The sequence below is a fragment of the Strigops habroptila genome, chromosome 18, assembly GCF_004027225.2.
Source record: "Strigops habroptila isolate Jane chromosome 18, bStrHab1.2.pri, whole genome shotgun sequence".
In the NCBI taxonomy this organism is placed as follows: Eukaryota; Metazoa; Chordata; class Aves; order Psittaciformes; family Psittacidae; genus Strigops; species Strigops habroptila.
Genome location: NC_044294.2, coordinates 4712337 through 4724839, shown reverse-complemented (window position 1 = coordinate 4724839; position 12503 = coordinate 4712337). Strand labels below are relative to the sequence as shown.

General features: G+C 51.7%; 1 protein-coding gene across 7 annotated transcripts in view; it reads left to right on the top strand.

Annotated features, from left to right (window-relative positions):
* The window catches only part of ANKS1A (ankyrin repeat and sterile alpha motif domain containing 1A), a 112030-nt gene extending 100152 nt beyond the window's left edge, over positions 1 to 11878 (top strand). For 2 of the 7 annotated variants that reach the window (XM_030473121.1, XM_030473117.1), the window contains 8 exons: positions 1296 to 1460; positions 1773 to 1898; positions 2617 to 2688; positions 3084 to 3170; positions 3521 to 3658; positions 4124 to 4294; positions 4775 to 4873; positions 5575 to 11680. In XM_030473121.1, the coding sequence (XP_030328981.1) occupies positions 1296 to 1460; positions 1773 to 1898; positions 2617 to 2688; positions 3084 to 3170; positions 3521 to 3658; positions 4124 to 4294; positions 4775 to 4873; positions 5575 to 5694 (978 nt within the window). In that variant the 3' untranslated portion in view covers positions 5695 to 11680. Of the gene's footprint in view, positions 1 to 1295; positions 1461 to 1772; positions 1899 to 2616; positions 2689 to 3083; positions 3171 to 3520; positions 3659 to 4123; positions 4295 to 4774; positions 4874 to 5574; positions 11681 to 11747 lie in introns of those variants that run through there. The other 5 variants (XM_030473116.1, XM_030473118.1, XM_030473120.1 and 2 more) reach the window with 5 other exon arrangements.
* Positions 11879 to 12503: the final 625 nt, after the last annotated feature.

The window sequence follows — 12503 nt, the reverse complement described above, 5'->3', positions numbered from 1 at the left end:
GGGAGTCTGAGATCTCTCTCCCTGGGCTGATTGGGCTTCTCTAGAGCTCTTGCTGCCAAATAGCACTCGATGTGATTTGTGGATGATGGTTTTTTGCTGTCAGAGTGGCAGCCTTCGGATGTCAGGCCCTTGGTTATGAGGGTTGGCTGGAGGGGAGCTGCTTCATGCACTGTTCTTCCTGAAAACTGGCATTTGAGAGAGCAGTTTGGCAAACCCCACTGAGTTTGGAGTTCACCTGCGGCCTCAGGAGCAGGGCAGTGTGCCACGGAGGGGGAGCATGGCATCCTGCTTCCTCCCAGTGCTTGCAAATTAGCTTCCTGGAGCAGGAATTGGAGTTTCCCCATCCCAAACATCTGGTCCTTGCTCTGCTGTACAGCTCTTCCTTCTTGCTTTGGATTCCCAAAGCTTTTCAATGAGCTGAAATGAGTCAAGTTGCTGTGTCCTGCTTGCTTACACTGGATTTTATAGGAACTGAGGTTCTGGTGTAAAAAGGAGGGGGTTTATACTGATAGTGCACTGGGAATGGGTGCTCGGGGGCCACGTCCAAGCCCTGCACCTTCACCCCACTGCCCTGTTCCGACTACAAAAGCCCTGATGGGCAGCAGCCAGCTGAGGATCCGCTCCCGCGGGCACGGGGGGGTGTCTGGGGCAGGGAGAGGAGTCCTTTGGTGCAGCCTCAACTGATTGCTATGCTGCACAGGGAGGCTGTGGAAGAGAATGGGCCATTTGCAGCATTTCCTGGTGCTCCAGCTGGTGAGATCCGGAGCCTGGCTCTGGCGTGGGGAGCGGAAGGACGTCAATGGCAAATTAAGCCAGTCTGTTGAATAGGACTAATGTGTGTTGCAGCTGTGAGCTTCCCACTTTGTCTGCTGGGCTGGTTGGCACGTCCAGGCAGTAGATCTTGCCTGCAGTAAGAGCCAGGCTGTCAGGCATCTGGGCTGGGCTCTTGCTGGGCTCCCAGGGCTTTTCTCCTGGGGTGGTTCATCATCAGTGGCTTCAAGTGCTTTGCTTAGTGCTTAAGTGGAGCCTGTTCCTCTATAAACACCCTGCTTATGGCTCAGTGTCTCTCCTGGGATGTGCTCAATAGAGGTGTGCTCGGCAGAAGGGGCTGCACAACCATCCTGGAGCAAATCCAGGGGTATCATGTGGCAAATAAATGGTGGGATGGATGACAGGGAGGCGGGAGCCTGCAGAGCGGGAACTGACCCCCTCACTGCACCCTGGCACTGTAAAGGGGGCGAAGGGTGTCTCTGCTGCACACAGGCTGACTGGTTTGTGGCGTCTGCTTGTTTCAGTGCCAGGACCTGATGTCCCAGACGTCGTCCCCCCTGAGCCAGAACGACTCCTGCACGGGCAGATCTGCTGATCTGCTGCTGCCCTCTGGGGACACTGGCAAGAGGCAGCACGACCGAGGCACCGAGGCTGCTCCCTACGCCAGAGCTGAGCGCTACAAAGCACAGGTCAGTGGGTGCTTTGGTGTGTCCTGGGGGTCCCTCTGTGCAGCTCTGTGCAGGATCCCCCCTCTCTGGAGACAGTGAGGAGTGAGGATGATGCACAGGGGCCAGGGAAGGGGGTCAAGCACAGAGTCCATCAGGCATCAGAGCCAGCACTGTCACTGGCAGCGTGCTTCCTCCTCCCAGCCCCTTGGGAATGGGATTTGGCCATAGCCATTGCGAACCTCAGTTGCATCCAGCCTAAGAGCACTCCTGAGACCTGTGTTTCAACCCATGCTGGACCTGTTGTGGCTTCACATCATGTTTCTTGCCCTGCAGGAGGACCGTCGGGAGTCGAAGCTGACCCTGCGCCCCCCCAGCCTGGCTGCCCCCTATGCCCCAGTCCAGAACTGGCAGCACCAGCCAGAGAAGCTCATCTTCGAGTCCTGCGGGTATGAGGCCAATGTAAGTGTCTTTTGGCTCATGGGGTGGTGAGGATGAGGAGGCTCCAGGGTCAGGTTGTTGTGCTTCCTCCCCTCCCTGGGTGACATGTCTCTCCCCATCCATCATCTTGTGGGACTGTGTGCAGTTCTCATGTCCTTAACATGAGAAGGACATGGATCTGTTGGAGCAAGTCCAGAGGAGGCCACGGGGATGATCACGGGCTGGAGCACCTCCCGTATGGAGACAGGCTGAGAACATTGGGGCTGTTGAGCCTGGAGAAGAGAAGCTGTGTGGAGACCTCAGAGCAGCTTCCAGGGTCTGAAGGGGGCTACAAGGATGCTGGAGAGGGACCTTCATCAGGGACTGTAGTGACAGGACAAGGGGTGATGGGTTTAACTTGCCAGAGGGGAGACTGAGATGAGCTCTTAGACAGAAGTTCTTCCCTGTGAGGGTGCTGAGGCGCTGGCACAGGGTGCCCAGAGAAGCTGTGGCTGCCCCATCCCTGGCAGTGTTCAAGGCCAGGTTGGACACAGGGGCTTGGAGCAACCTGCTCTAGTGGAAGGTGTCCCTGCCCGTGGCAGGGGGTTGGAGCTGGATGAGCTTTAAGGTCCCTTCAACACAAACCAGGCTGGGATTCTATGATCCACGGCTGCTGGCTGCTCGTGGGGCCATGGCGTTCCCTTGGCTGTTGCAGGGTTTCCTGCCTGAAGCCTTTAACATCTCTCCCTCTTCCAAACAGTACCTGGGCTCCATGTTGATCAAAGACCTCCGAGGGACAGAGTCTACGCAGGACGCCTGTGCCAAGATGAGGGTATGGAGGCCACGGGTACAGGGGGGCTTCACTCACAGCCTGTGGTGGGCGATGTGGAGAGGGGAATAGGGAGATCTCAGTGAAGTTGTGGCTCCCCAAACCCTGCCCATGGGTGGAGCAGGGGCCCAGAGCACCTATAACAGGCTGTGCTGTTGCTGCTGAACTGCCCCCCCAGCACTTCCCCAGAGCTGGAAGGTCTGTGCAGTGGGAGAACTGGTGTTTTCCCTGGGGAAAGGGGTGCTGGGTGCATTTCAGGCTTTCCTCCTCCTGGTCCAAGACCCCCAAAGCCTGCCTTTGTGGGACCTGGGGGTTTCTGGGATGGGCTGGGGCCCTGGCGATGGGGGGAGCATTTATTCACAACTGAATAATTCACTTGAATATTCTTCTTCCTGAAGAAATCCACAGAGCATATGAAGAAGATCCCGACCATTATACTGTCCATCACATACAAAGGGGTGAAGTTCATCGATGCCTCAAACAAGGTGAGCTTCAGGTGCCTTGAAGTTGGTATCTTGAAGGACAAGACCTGCAGCCCCAGGGGATGCAGGTCACATTTCTTGGCTTGGGGAGCTATTTGGGCTATGGGAGAGCACCAAGGTGGTGATGTTAGCTGAATGTCAAAGGCTTGGCAGACTGGCTGTTTGTGGACCGTGTTTCCATCAATTCCTGCTATGGGAGGGAGCTAGGACTGGTCTGGCTGGGAGACTCCCCCTCTGCCAGTACCTGCTTTGCTCCCTGCCCCCAGGACACACGTGCCACAGCCACTGGCTTGTTTCTGGGTGTATTTGCCATCCCCAGAAGGGTGACAAGTGCTTGTGGTTGACCCTGACAGAATGTCATTGCTGAGCACGAGATCCGGAACATCTCCTGTGCTGCTCAGGACCCTGAGGATCTCTGCACCTTCGCCTACATCACCAAGGACCTGCAGACCAGCCACCACTACTGCCACGTCTTCAGCACTGTGGATGTGGTGAGTGGGTTACGGCATCTCCCAGCGCGCTGCAGTCCTTTACAGCCCCCTTGTTTCAGCACTCAGTTTTGTTGGCGAGTCACAGACCAGGATCTGGGGCTCTTTCACCTGTTTCTACCCTAATATACTCCTTTCAGAGTCCTGGCTCAAAATGCTTTTACTTTGGAGCTCTGTCGACAAACAGAACATTTGTGCAGCTTCATTTGTGCAGCTTCATTACTGCAGTCTCCAGTATAAAGCAGAGCAGTTTTCCTCCTCCTGGGGAATATACAAAGCCCTAATACACTCTCAGTTATGTTGGGCGTAACAGGCTGATTTAACAGCCTTTTCATTCACTGAATGAGGGGAAGCAGAACTTGCTTTTATTCTCAGGCAGAATCAGCTGTACCAGATGATTTGGCTTTTTTCTCTTTACAATGCAAACCGCTGCTAAACTGCTCTATGTTTTCTGTGTTCTCTCCAAAGAACCTGACATACGAGATCATCCTCACATTGGGACAGGCGTTCGAGGTGGCCTATCAGCTGGCCCTGCAAGCCCAGAGAGCAAAGCCCCTGGGTGCTGGGGCAGGAGAAACCATTGAAACAAAATCTTCCAAACCGGTGCCTAAACCACGAGCCGGCATGAGGAAATCTGCAGTGAGTACCCGCGGGCCGGGGGGATCTGCATGTGCTGAGCTGGGATTTCCCTTGGGCTTAAACACACACTTAAACCTTCCCCTTGGTGGTGAGGGGAGCCCAGGCGCAGACAGGGCGCCCGTAGGTGCAGACAGGGCGCCTGTAGCTGTAGACACCACTGATGGTGCAGTGTCTGCAGCTCTGGTAGCAGTTCTGTTGCAGTGTTAGGGCTTCCCTGGTAGGATGAGGGCAAGCCGAGGTACAAATAGCCCAGGTGGGATGGGGTGTAAGTACCCTGCTGGGTCCAGCACAGCTTCCATTGTGCAAACCCAGCAGGGCCACAGTACGTAGTAGGTAACCTGCAGTTTGCAGTATGGGATTGCTCCTTGTAGCCAAAACCATCCAAGACTGGAGCTGCTGAGGAGCAGGGACTGCTGCATAAGCCTTTGCCTTCCTTTAATGTCTCCTTTTGTCTGTGTTGTGCTTGCTCCCCCCGCTCAGGTGCCGCTCCCTCCCGACACCCGCTGTTGTTACTGTCACACGTGTACAACACACCGCCCCTCCTACCTGCCGCTGCAGTCTGTTAGTCCCGGAGCCAAGGTCTTTACCCTTCTTCCTGCCACCTTCCATTGTGATCCGACCTGGGCCATCCCAGCTGCCACCAGCCCGCCCGCCTCCCCGCTTCCCGTGCCTCCTGCTGTGCTCCCGTGTCCTGCCTCGCTGCTGTCTTCCCTCCCCGCTCGTTCCAGGGCCGTGTCATGGGCTCAGATGAACCCCAGGGATAAAGCACTCACATCCTCATATCCTCCCCTGCTGATGTAGAGTGGCAGCTCTCAACTAACTGCGTTGCTCTTTCTGGTGTTGTTAACTTTCCTGTAGGATCCTGATTTAGGAGGACAAGATGAAAGAGCCATGCTTGGTCAGGAGAGTAAATCACGTGGGAGCTCACCTGCCAGAGCTGTCTCCCCTCTCCCTTTGCCTCTTTTATTTTACTTCTTACAGTGCCATCTTTATAGCACTCTGTATTTTTCCTGCTTGTTTGTGAAAGGAAGTGAAGCTGTCACTAATGGTCACAGAGGCTTGCAGGCCTAACGCTGGAGGTCAGCTCGGGGTGCTGGGTTGAGACTGATGTGGCTAGACATGTTTTAGCTCACATTTAGGACTCAATGTGTGCACGGAGCTGCTTCCCTGCACACGTGTGTGGGTTTGGGGTGGGCGTTAGGCAGAGCAGCAGCCTCTCCGGGCTTTGAATCCCAGATTCACGGGTGACCTAACATGCTCTTTCTCTCCTTATTTTCTAGCTGGAGCCCCCTGAAGTGGACCAAGACTCCCAGTCTCATGCCAGTGTCTCCTGGGTCGTGGACCCCAAACAGGACTCCAAGCGGACCCTCAGCACTAAGTATGAGACCACTATCTTCTAAAGCAAACACACCCTGTGTCCACCCAGTCTAACCGTGCCTTTGCGATCTGATCTGTCCGCTCTAAACCCCCTCTCCCTCCAGCTGCTCGCACTGAGCCCCGCGTAGGCACTCCGTCAATGGCAGCAGCACTTAGGAGACTGTAGACTTAAAACCGGCTTTTGTACCTGATCACTGCTGAACACTGTGAATTCTCCTTACTCGGAAACAAGGGTAACATGCTGATAGGTATCCGTGAGGCGGGAGGTACAGGGGGTGCAGGCTGGGGGAACCGGAGCTCTGGAGCCAGGAAGCCGCCGGCCATTGTCACGTCTTTCCCCTCGCTCTGGCACTGTGAATCCCTGGGGCAGCGTGACACCCCCCAGGCCTTTTCTATTTCACCTTCTTCTCCTTGGACTGATGGAGACCTCTTGTCTCTGCGGTGCACTCCCTCCTACACCCTCTCCTTCCCGACTGAGCCACGGCTGCGTACTGTTCAGTGAACTCACCCCTCTTCTTACCTGCCGTTCGAATCGACACTAACCACTGTGATGCTGTCTGCAAATAACACACGTTCACTAGATTTCCTCACAGGGACCCTTGCCCACAGTCTCTCCCTGGGAAGCCTGAAGCAGAAAACCTGCTCTGATGGGAGCACTGGTTCGGGCCGGGTGTCATCGTTCCCACTGTGAGCTCTGTTCCCCTCAGAAGTGAGCTGGGGTTTTGGTTTCATGCATTTCATCCCTTGTAGGATTTTTTCCCCCCCCATAGTTCTGTTTACACTCACCAAACTTCTGAGCTATGGGCGTAGTTCTCACTTTGCAGATTATAAAGAGGTTAAGCTTTTAAAGGCACATGTTGTTAGCCTCGTGCGGGGAAGGAAAGGTGTTGGAGGGGCTGGACACTGCGCTGTTGGAGGGCTAATCAAGCAGATGGAGCTCTGCTGTGTTGAGCAGACTTAATTTTTGCCAAAGGGAGAAATGGAATTGAAATCAGTCTGCTGCTGCTCCCAAAGCTTGTTTTCAGTCTACAAACCATTGCACAGAGAGAGCTAGAGGGATCCTGAAACATCTGTCACCTTCCATCCTTGAGAGTGAGGATTTCACTCGGAGGTGGCCCTGCATCAGTGGCCACCTCTGCTTTTTCTGGCTGCTTCTCAAGTGCACGTGTTTTTCCTCTGGGAAAATGTCCCTATTTCTGTGTAGAAATGCTACTTTCTCAGTAGAAGCAGCTTTTAATTCCAGTATATGGTTGGGAATTGTTTGCATAGGATGGCAGAGCAACTGTCACAGGCCAGAGCAGAGTTGGAATGGGTCTGGGAATGCTCTACGGTGGTGAAAGCCCCTATGAGCCATCCATGGCCATGCCCCTGGTTTTGCCACTTGTGTTTGCAAAGCTCACTGAGATGAAACTGAGGAGGAGGAGGATGATCTGATGACTCTACAGTGCCAGGAGGCAGAATTCCTGCCCCACTGCTGCTTCTCTCCAAGTTGCTGTGTCCAAGTAATGTCACCTCCCCTTACCTCAGTTTCCCCATATAGGGGATGGGGATGTACTTCCCTGTCAGGGTGGGAGGCTCCTTCTGTTTGCAGAGCAATTTGAAGACCCTTTAGTGGAAGGCTCTGTGACTTCCACACCGTGGCAGCAAACCTCCAACGCTCTCCTGACAGGTGAAGTCCTAAACTCCAGACAGAGTCAAAGCAAAGCTGGCTCTTGGACCCCACCAGCTTCTTGCAGGAGAGGGCTGAGCAGATGGGGTTGTGGCCGTGTGGTAGTTGGGCTGCACAGAACTCACTGACATGCACCTTGGTGTAAGTGTCCGAACTCCCTGTGGGTTTCACACCTTGGCAAAACCCCCTCACAGCCCAGTTTTGGAGAGGTGATGGTGGGTCTGTATTGGAGAGCTGTAGAGAGGTGGACAGCAGCTCCCTGCTCACCTCTGTGTGACATGTCTGGTGGACACCTTAGATAGAAATGGGAAGGAGGGCACACTTGGATCTCCAGTAAAGCTCCATGTCCAAAATAACAATTTAGCCCAAATCTTCCTTGGTTATCACCAGTTGGCATCAGCGGGGAGGTCACAACAGCAGCCCTGGGTTATTGCACCTGGTATTTAGGGGCTAGTTTAGAGCTGTTGCCTCAAAGCTTCTCTTACCCCAGACTTGTGGTGAAATCTGATGTTTCAAAATCTTTATTCAGCTCTTTCTCAGGAGTGAGTTTGATCTCCCAAGTCATTTGTGGCTTAATGGCACCAAGCAGCAAACTGACTTCAAAATGAGGGCTAGGCTGGTAAGAACCCAAGTGAGAGGAATAAAAGGATTATCTTAAAGCAAGAGAAAAAGGAAAGCTCAGCCTAGTGTGTATATTTGATATGCCAAGGAGCCTCTTACCACAGAGCAAGTGCTCCTCTGCTTAAAGACCCCCGAAGCAGAGGTTGAACTGCAGTTGCCTGAAATGCTGCAGGACCATCCTGCCAGCAGCATTGTGGTGGACAGCAGAATATTGCTGCATCTGAGGTGCTGCAAGAGGCTGGGGTTGGGTTTGATCAGCATCTTTCCAAGCTGTAAGGGAGCCCTGAGGGTTTCTATATCCTTCAAAGAGAAACAGAGTTGGTGGTGATAGTGCAGTTTCTATGAGTAAGCATTTACAATGCCATGGCCTATCCATATGCCTGACTAGAGGGTCTGAGCTCTTGCATTTCCCCTACTCTCAGCAGGTTCCTCAGCACCTCCCACACTGGGTCGCTGCAGCATGTGCCTTTCTAAGGGTGACCATCCAAACCCAGCTGGGATCACAGGCAGCTCTGCCTGAAATAGAGCCCCCGCTGTGTATCCATAATCCTCACGGTTGTGTCACATCCTGGCCATGAGCCTCATCTTTCCCAGCACTTGTGTTTGTATGACTCGGAAATCATTCATTCCTTTATCTTCCTTTCTGTTTGCCTCTGCAAAGCTGAGCTCCGGGCAGCTGTCTCCTACCACGGACATGTAGTAACGGGGCAGAGACCTAAGAAGCAGTGGCCTGCTGACACGAAGATCATCTCCATCTGGTGTCTGCCTCGGAGTGGGTGCATGGCTGCTCAGTGAGGGCTCCCAAAGCAGAGGGGGGAAAAGGGATCCCAGGCACCAGCTGAGGAAAGCAGCTCTCTCCATGTCTAGCAAAGGGAAGTTGAGACTTCTGAGAGCGATGTCACCTTTTCTAGCTTGAGACAAATGTTTTTCAACCTGTTTCTTTTTTCATGTGCAAAAATGATACAGAGCAAATCCAGTTCACAGTTTAAATGTAGCACTGCAGGTTTTTTGGTGAGGAAATAACAATAGATGTCCTTATTTACTGAGAATCCACGCAGCCCTGAGCACAATGGGGAGTCTTAGTGGTGGGAGTGGTGTGCACATCTCTAACGGTACTTACATTTGCTTCAGTTCTGGGTGAACAGTAGAGAATGCCAAATTCCTGGAAATCACTTCCTCCAGTGTGAGAAGCCTGGCAGGGGAAGTGCAAATGGAAACAACTTAAGGAGTCTGCAAAGGATCTGTCACCCCAGAGTGGTTGTGGCCAAGTCTGACAATGGTACAGAGCTTGCTTCCCCTACAGAGAACTCTTACATTGCAATACTTGATGTTTCTATGGCAAGGACACAATTTCTTCCCATTTTTCCGCACTGAACTCCTGGAGAGGAGTCCCTTCTCCAGTCTCGTGTGCACCTGAGTTGGTTTTAAATGCAGTTATGCCCTGAAGGGTTGAGGGTTTGGGGTTTTTTAAAGTCTATTCAATTGTGATTTAGCACTTTTTTGATACTAGCTTGTTATTTAATTAGTGCAACAGATTCAGAAGATGAACAAATAAGGAGTTAAATTTTGGGCATTACACTGAAGCAGTCCATACCCCAGGAGAAATCAGACCAACCTGAGGATGGCTCAGCCCCCATCTCAGTCCAGGATCCCCAAAACCACCATCTCAAAGGTGCCATTACTTTTCTTCCAAATTATCAGAGTATCTAACAGCAGTTTGGGCTGTGACTGATGTGTTTTCACACAGTACTGACTGTTCCCCTCAAGGGAGAGGTGTTAAAATGTGATGTTCATTCTTCAGACACACAGATGTAGCGCAGCACGTGTGTAACCTCGACAGGCATTGTGATGGTTGGGGATGTGGTACCTGCTGCTTTACTAGGATGGTATGCCCAGATAACTTCTGTTTAACTCCAGTTGCTGCTGTATGTCAGGATTTCATTTAGTCTCTCTGGCCAGTGAGGCAGAGAGAGATGATCCGTAATCCCAAGGGCATAGACGTGTAAATGATAAGGAGGGGGAAGTGGAGATGATTATTTTTTAAGTTGATGAATTTAGGAAACCTAACATTCCTTGTTCTGCATATGTTGCATTCATACTGGTGTTAAGTGTAAATATTTGGTGTGTTGGCAACAAGTCTTTTTGGAGAGATTGCAAATTGAACCTCTGCTTGGGAGGAGGGACACCTTTCTTTTTACCTGCATGAGCTTTTTGAAGGTTGGCTTGGAGGTGACGTGGTGATGAAGACTCCAATCTTCAGGGGACTGTGCTTAGTGACCCTGGTGGTCCTTTCCAGTCCTGTGTGTGATCCTGTGGTTGTCTTTAGTGATCCAACAGTTCTTTAGCCAGATACTCTCTTTCTCGCTCCATAGACAAAGCAGTTGTTTTGGCAGTGCATATTCCCCTTCTGTTTCAATGGGTTTTCTCAAGGTACTTGCATGCTGGAGACAGATCCTGGACCATGCCAGTCCCTGACTCCCAGTCATGTTATCCCACCCATTGCACAGTATTCTGCCTCTTCCTCCCTCCAGGGTTTCATGGTATCTGGGAGGAAAGTGCCCTAAATTTCTGGTGCTGAATATGACTTTTGACTCAAAATGCATCTGCTGTATTCCCTGCCTGGAAAAGGTGGTGCTGCCCTGGGCCTCAGGCCCCTTTTTTAAGGACGGATTGTGGTTTACAGAGTTTGGATTGTGCATGGCATGAGTCCAGGCTGAGAACTCGAGATAAGTAACTGAGATGCAGAGCTGTCCTTTTTTATATAGGAGGGGATGACCTTTTTTGGTTTGGTTTGGGTTTGGTTTTTTTTTCCAAAGTGAAGCTGCTTTATCCTTTTTAATTTTGTATTTACAAGGAAAAACAAAAAGCTATTCAGCTGCCTTTGAACTTGCTTTGGGATTGTTCTTTTATGAACAAATTATGCAACTTTGGTGGGGTATGTGCCTGTCCCCTCACAGGGAGAAGATGCAGCACCTTCCAGGCTGTACCTCTAGTGACAAGTCTGCACCTTCACAAGGCTGCTGAGACACAGACCAGATGCCAAATAGTCCCTCCAAACCCGTCCCGTTCTGTGGGCAGCTGAAGTGGAGGCAATTGCTTTAATGCTCCTTCCACTGCAGCAGTTTCTAGCAGCACAATTTCCCCTGGCTTCTTTCTGCTCACATTGTTTCCATGCGATCAGACCTTTGTTTTAGAGCAAGCACAGTGTCTGCAACACTGCCTTGTTGCTAAAGGTCTCCCTTTTATGTCTCCTATTGGCATTACTTCCTGTATTTTTTATTTTCCCAAAAGAAAGTACCTGTGCTGCTCTTGCAAAGTCAGTCTAGCTCAAACACTTTTCTTACCCATGGAAGAATAACCTGAGATTCCCTAAGAGGGCAGAGAACACTCAAGTTCAGTTTGCAATGTAGTCATTTTTGCTAATTGTGATGTATGGCAGTGGGACTGATTTGTACTACAAATGTTATTTAATCTGTCTGTATTTTGATACTTGAATTTCCTTTTATTTCCTGTATATACAATTGTTAATCTGTTCAAATTTGTCTGAATTTTAAAACATCTTGTGGTACCAAACATAACCAATCTGTGCAACAACATAGACTGACCTCACTACAACAAGGCGAGAGTGTAAATATTTCTGGGCTTCCAGCAGTCGTTTTGTTGTTTTCAGAATTGTACAACTTAGAACAGACTGAATTAATAAACCAACTTAGACACGTGTTGCCCTCTTGTCACTGTGACCTACCCCAGCGTGACACCGAAGGCTCCTGCGCTTCTGTGTTACAGCAACGCTGTTCCTGTCCTCAGCCAACAGACCCGACCTGTGAAGGTAAGAGAAGAGGGGTGTGAGGGATGGCAGATTCGTGGTGTTTGATTAGGTGGATCCAGCACGTACCTGTGCTGCTCCACTTTGTAAATCCAAGGAATGAGGAAGCGTTGGAGTGCTGAACAGAGGTGACGTCTGGTTTCTCCAACATCAGAAGGACATGGAGCTGTTGGAGCAAGTCCAGAGGAGGCCACGGGGATGATCAGGGGCTGGAGCACCTCCCGTATGGAGACAGGCTGAGAACACTGGGGCTGTTCAGCCTGGAGAAGAGAAGCTGCGTGGAGACCTCAGAGCAGCTTCCAGTGTCTGAAGGGGGCTACAAGGATGCTGGAGAGGGACCTTCATCAGGGACTGTAGCGATAGGGCAAGGGGTGATGGGTTCAAACTGAAACAGGGGAGATTCAGGTTGGATCTAAGGCAGAAGCTCTTCCCTGTGAGGGTGCTGAGGCGCTGGCACAGGGTGCCCAGAGAAGCTGTGGCTGCCCCATCCCTGGCAGTGTTCAAGGCCAGGTTGGACACAGGGGCTTGGAGCAACCTGCTCTAGTGGAAGGTGTCCCTGCCCGTGGCAGGGGTTGGAACTGAACGAGCTTTAAGCTCCCTTCCAACCCAAACCAGTCTGGGATTCTATGATGTGCTGTGGTTGTGGAAGCAGAGCAGAGGCCACTGAACCTGGGAGCAGTCCTGCTGTAGTTCAGTGGTGTGGGATGGGGAGTGCT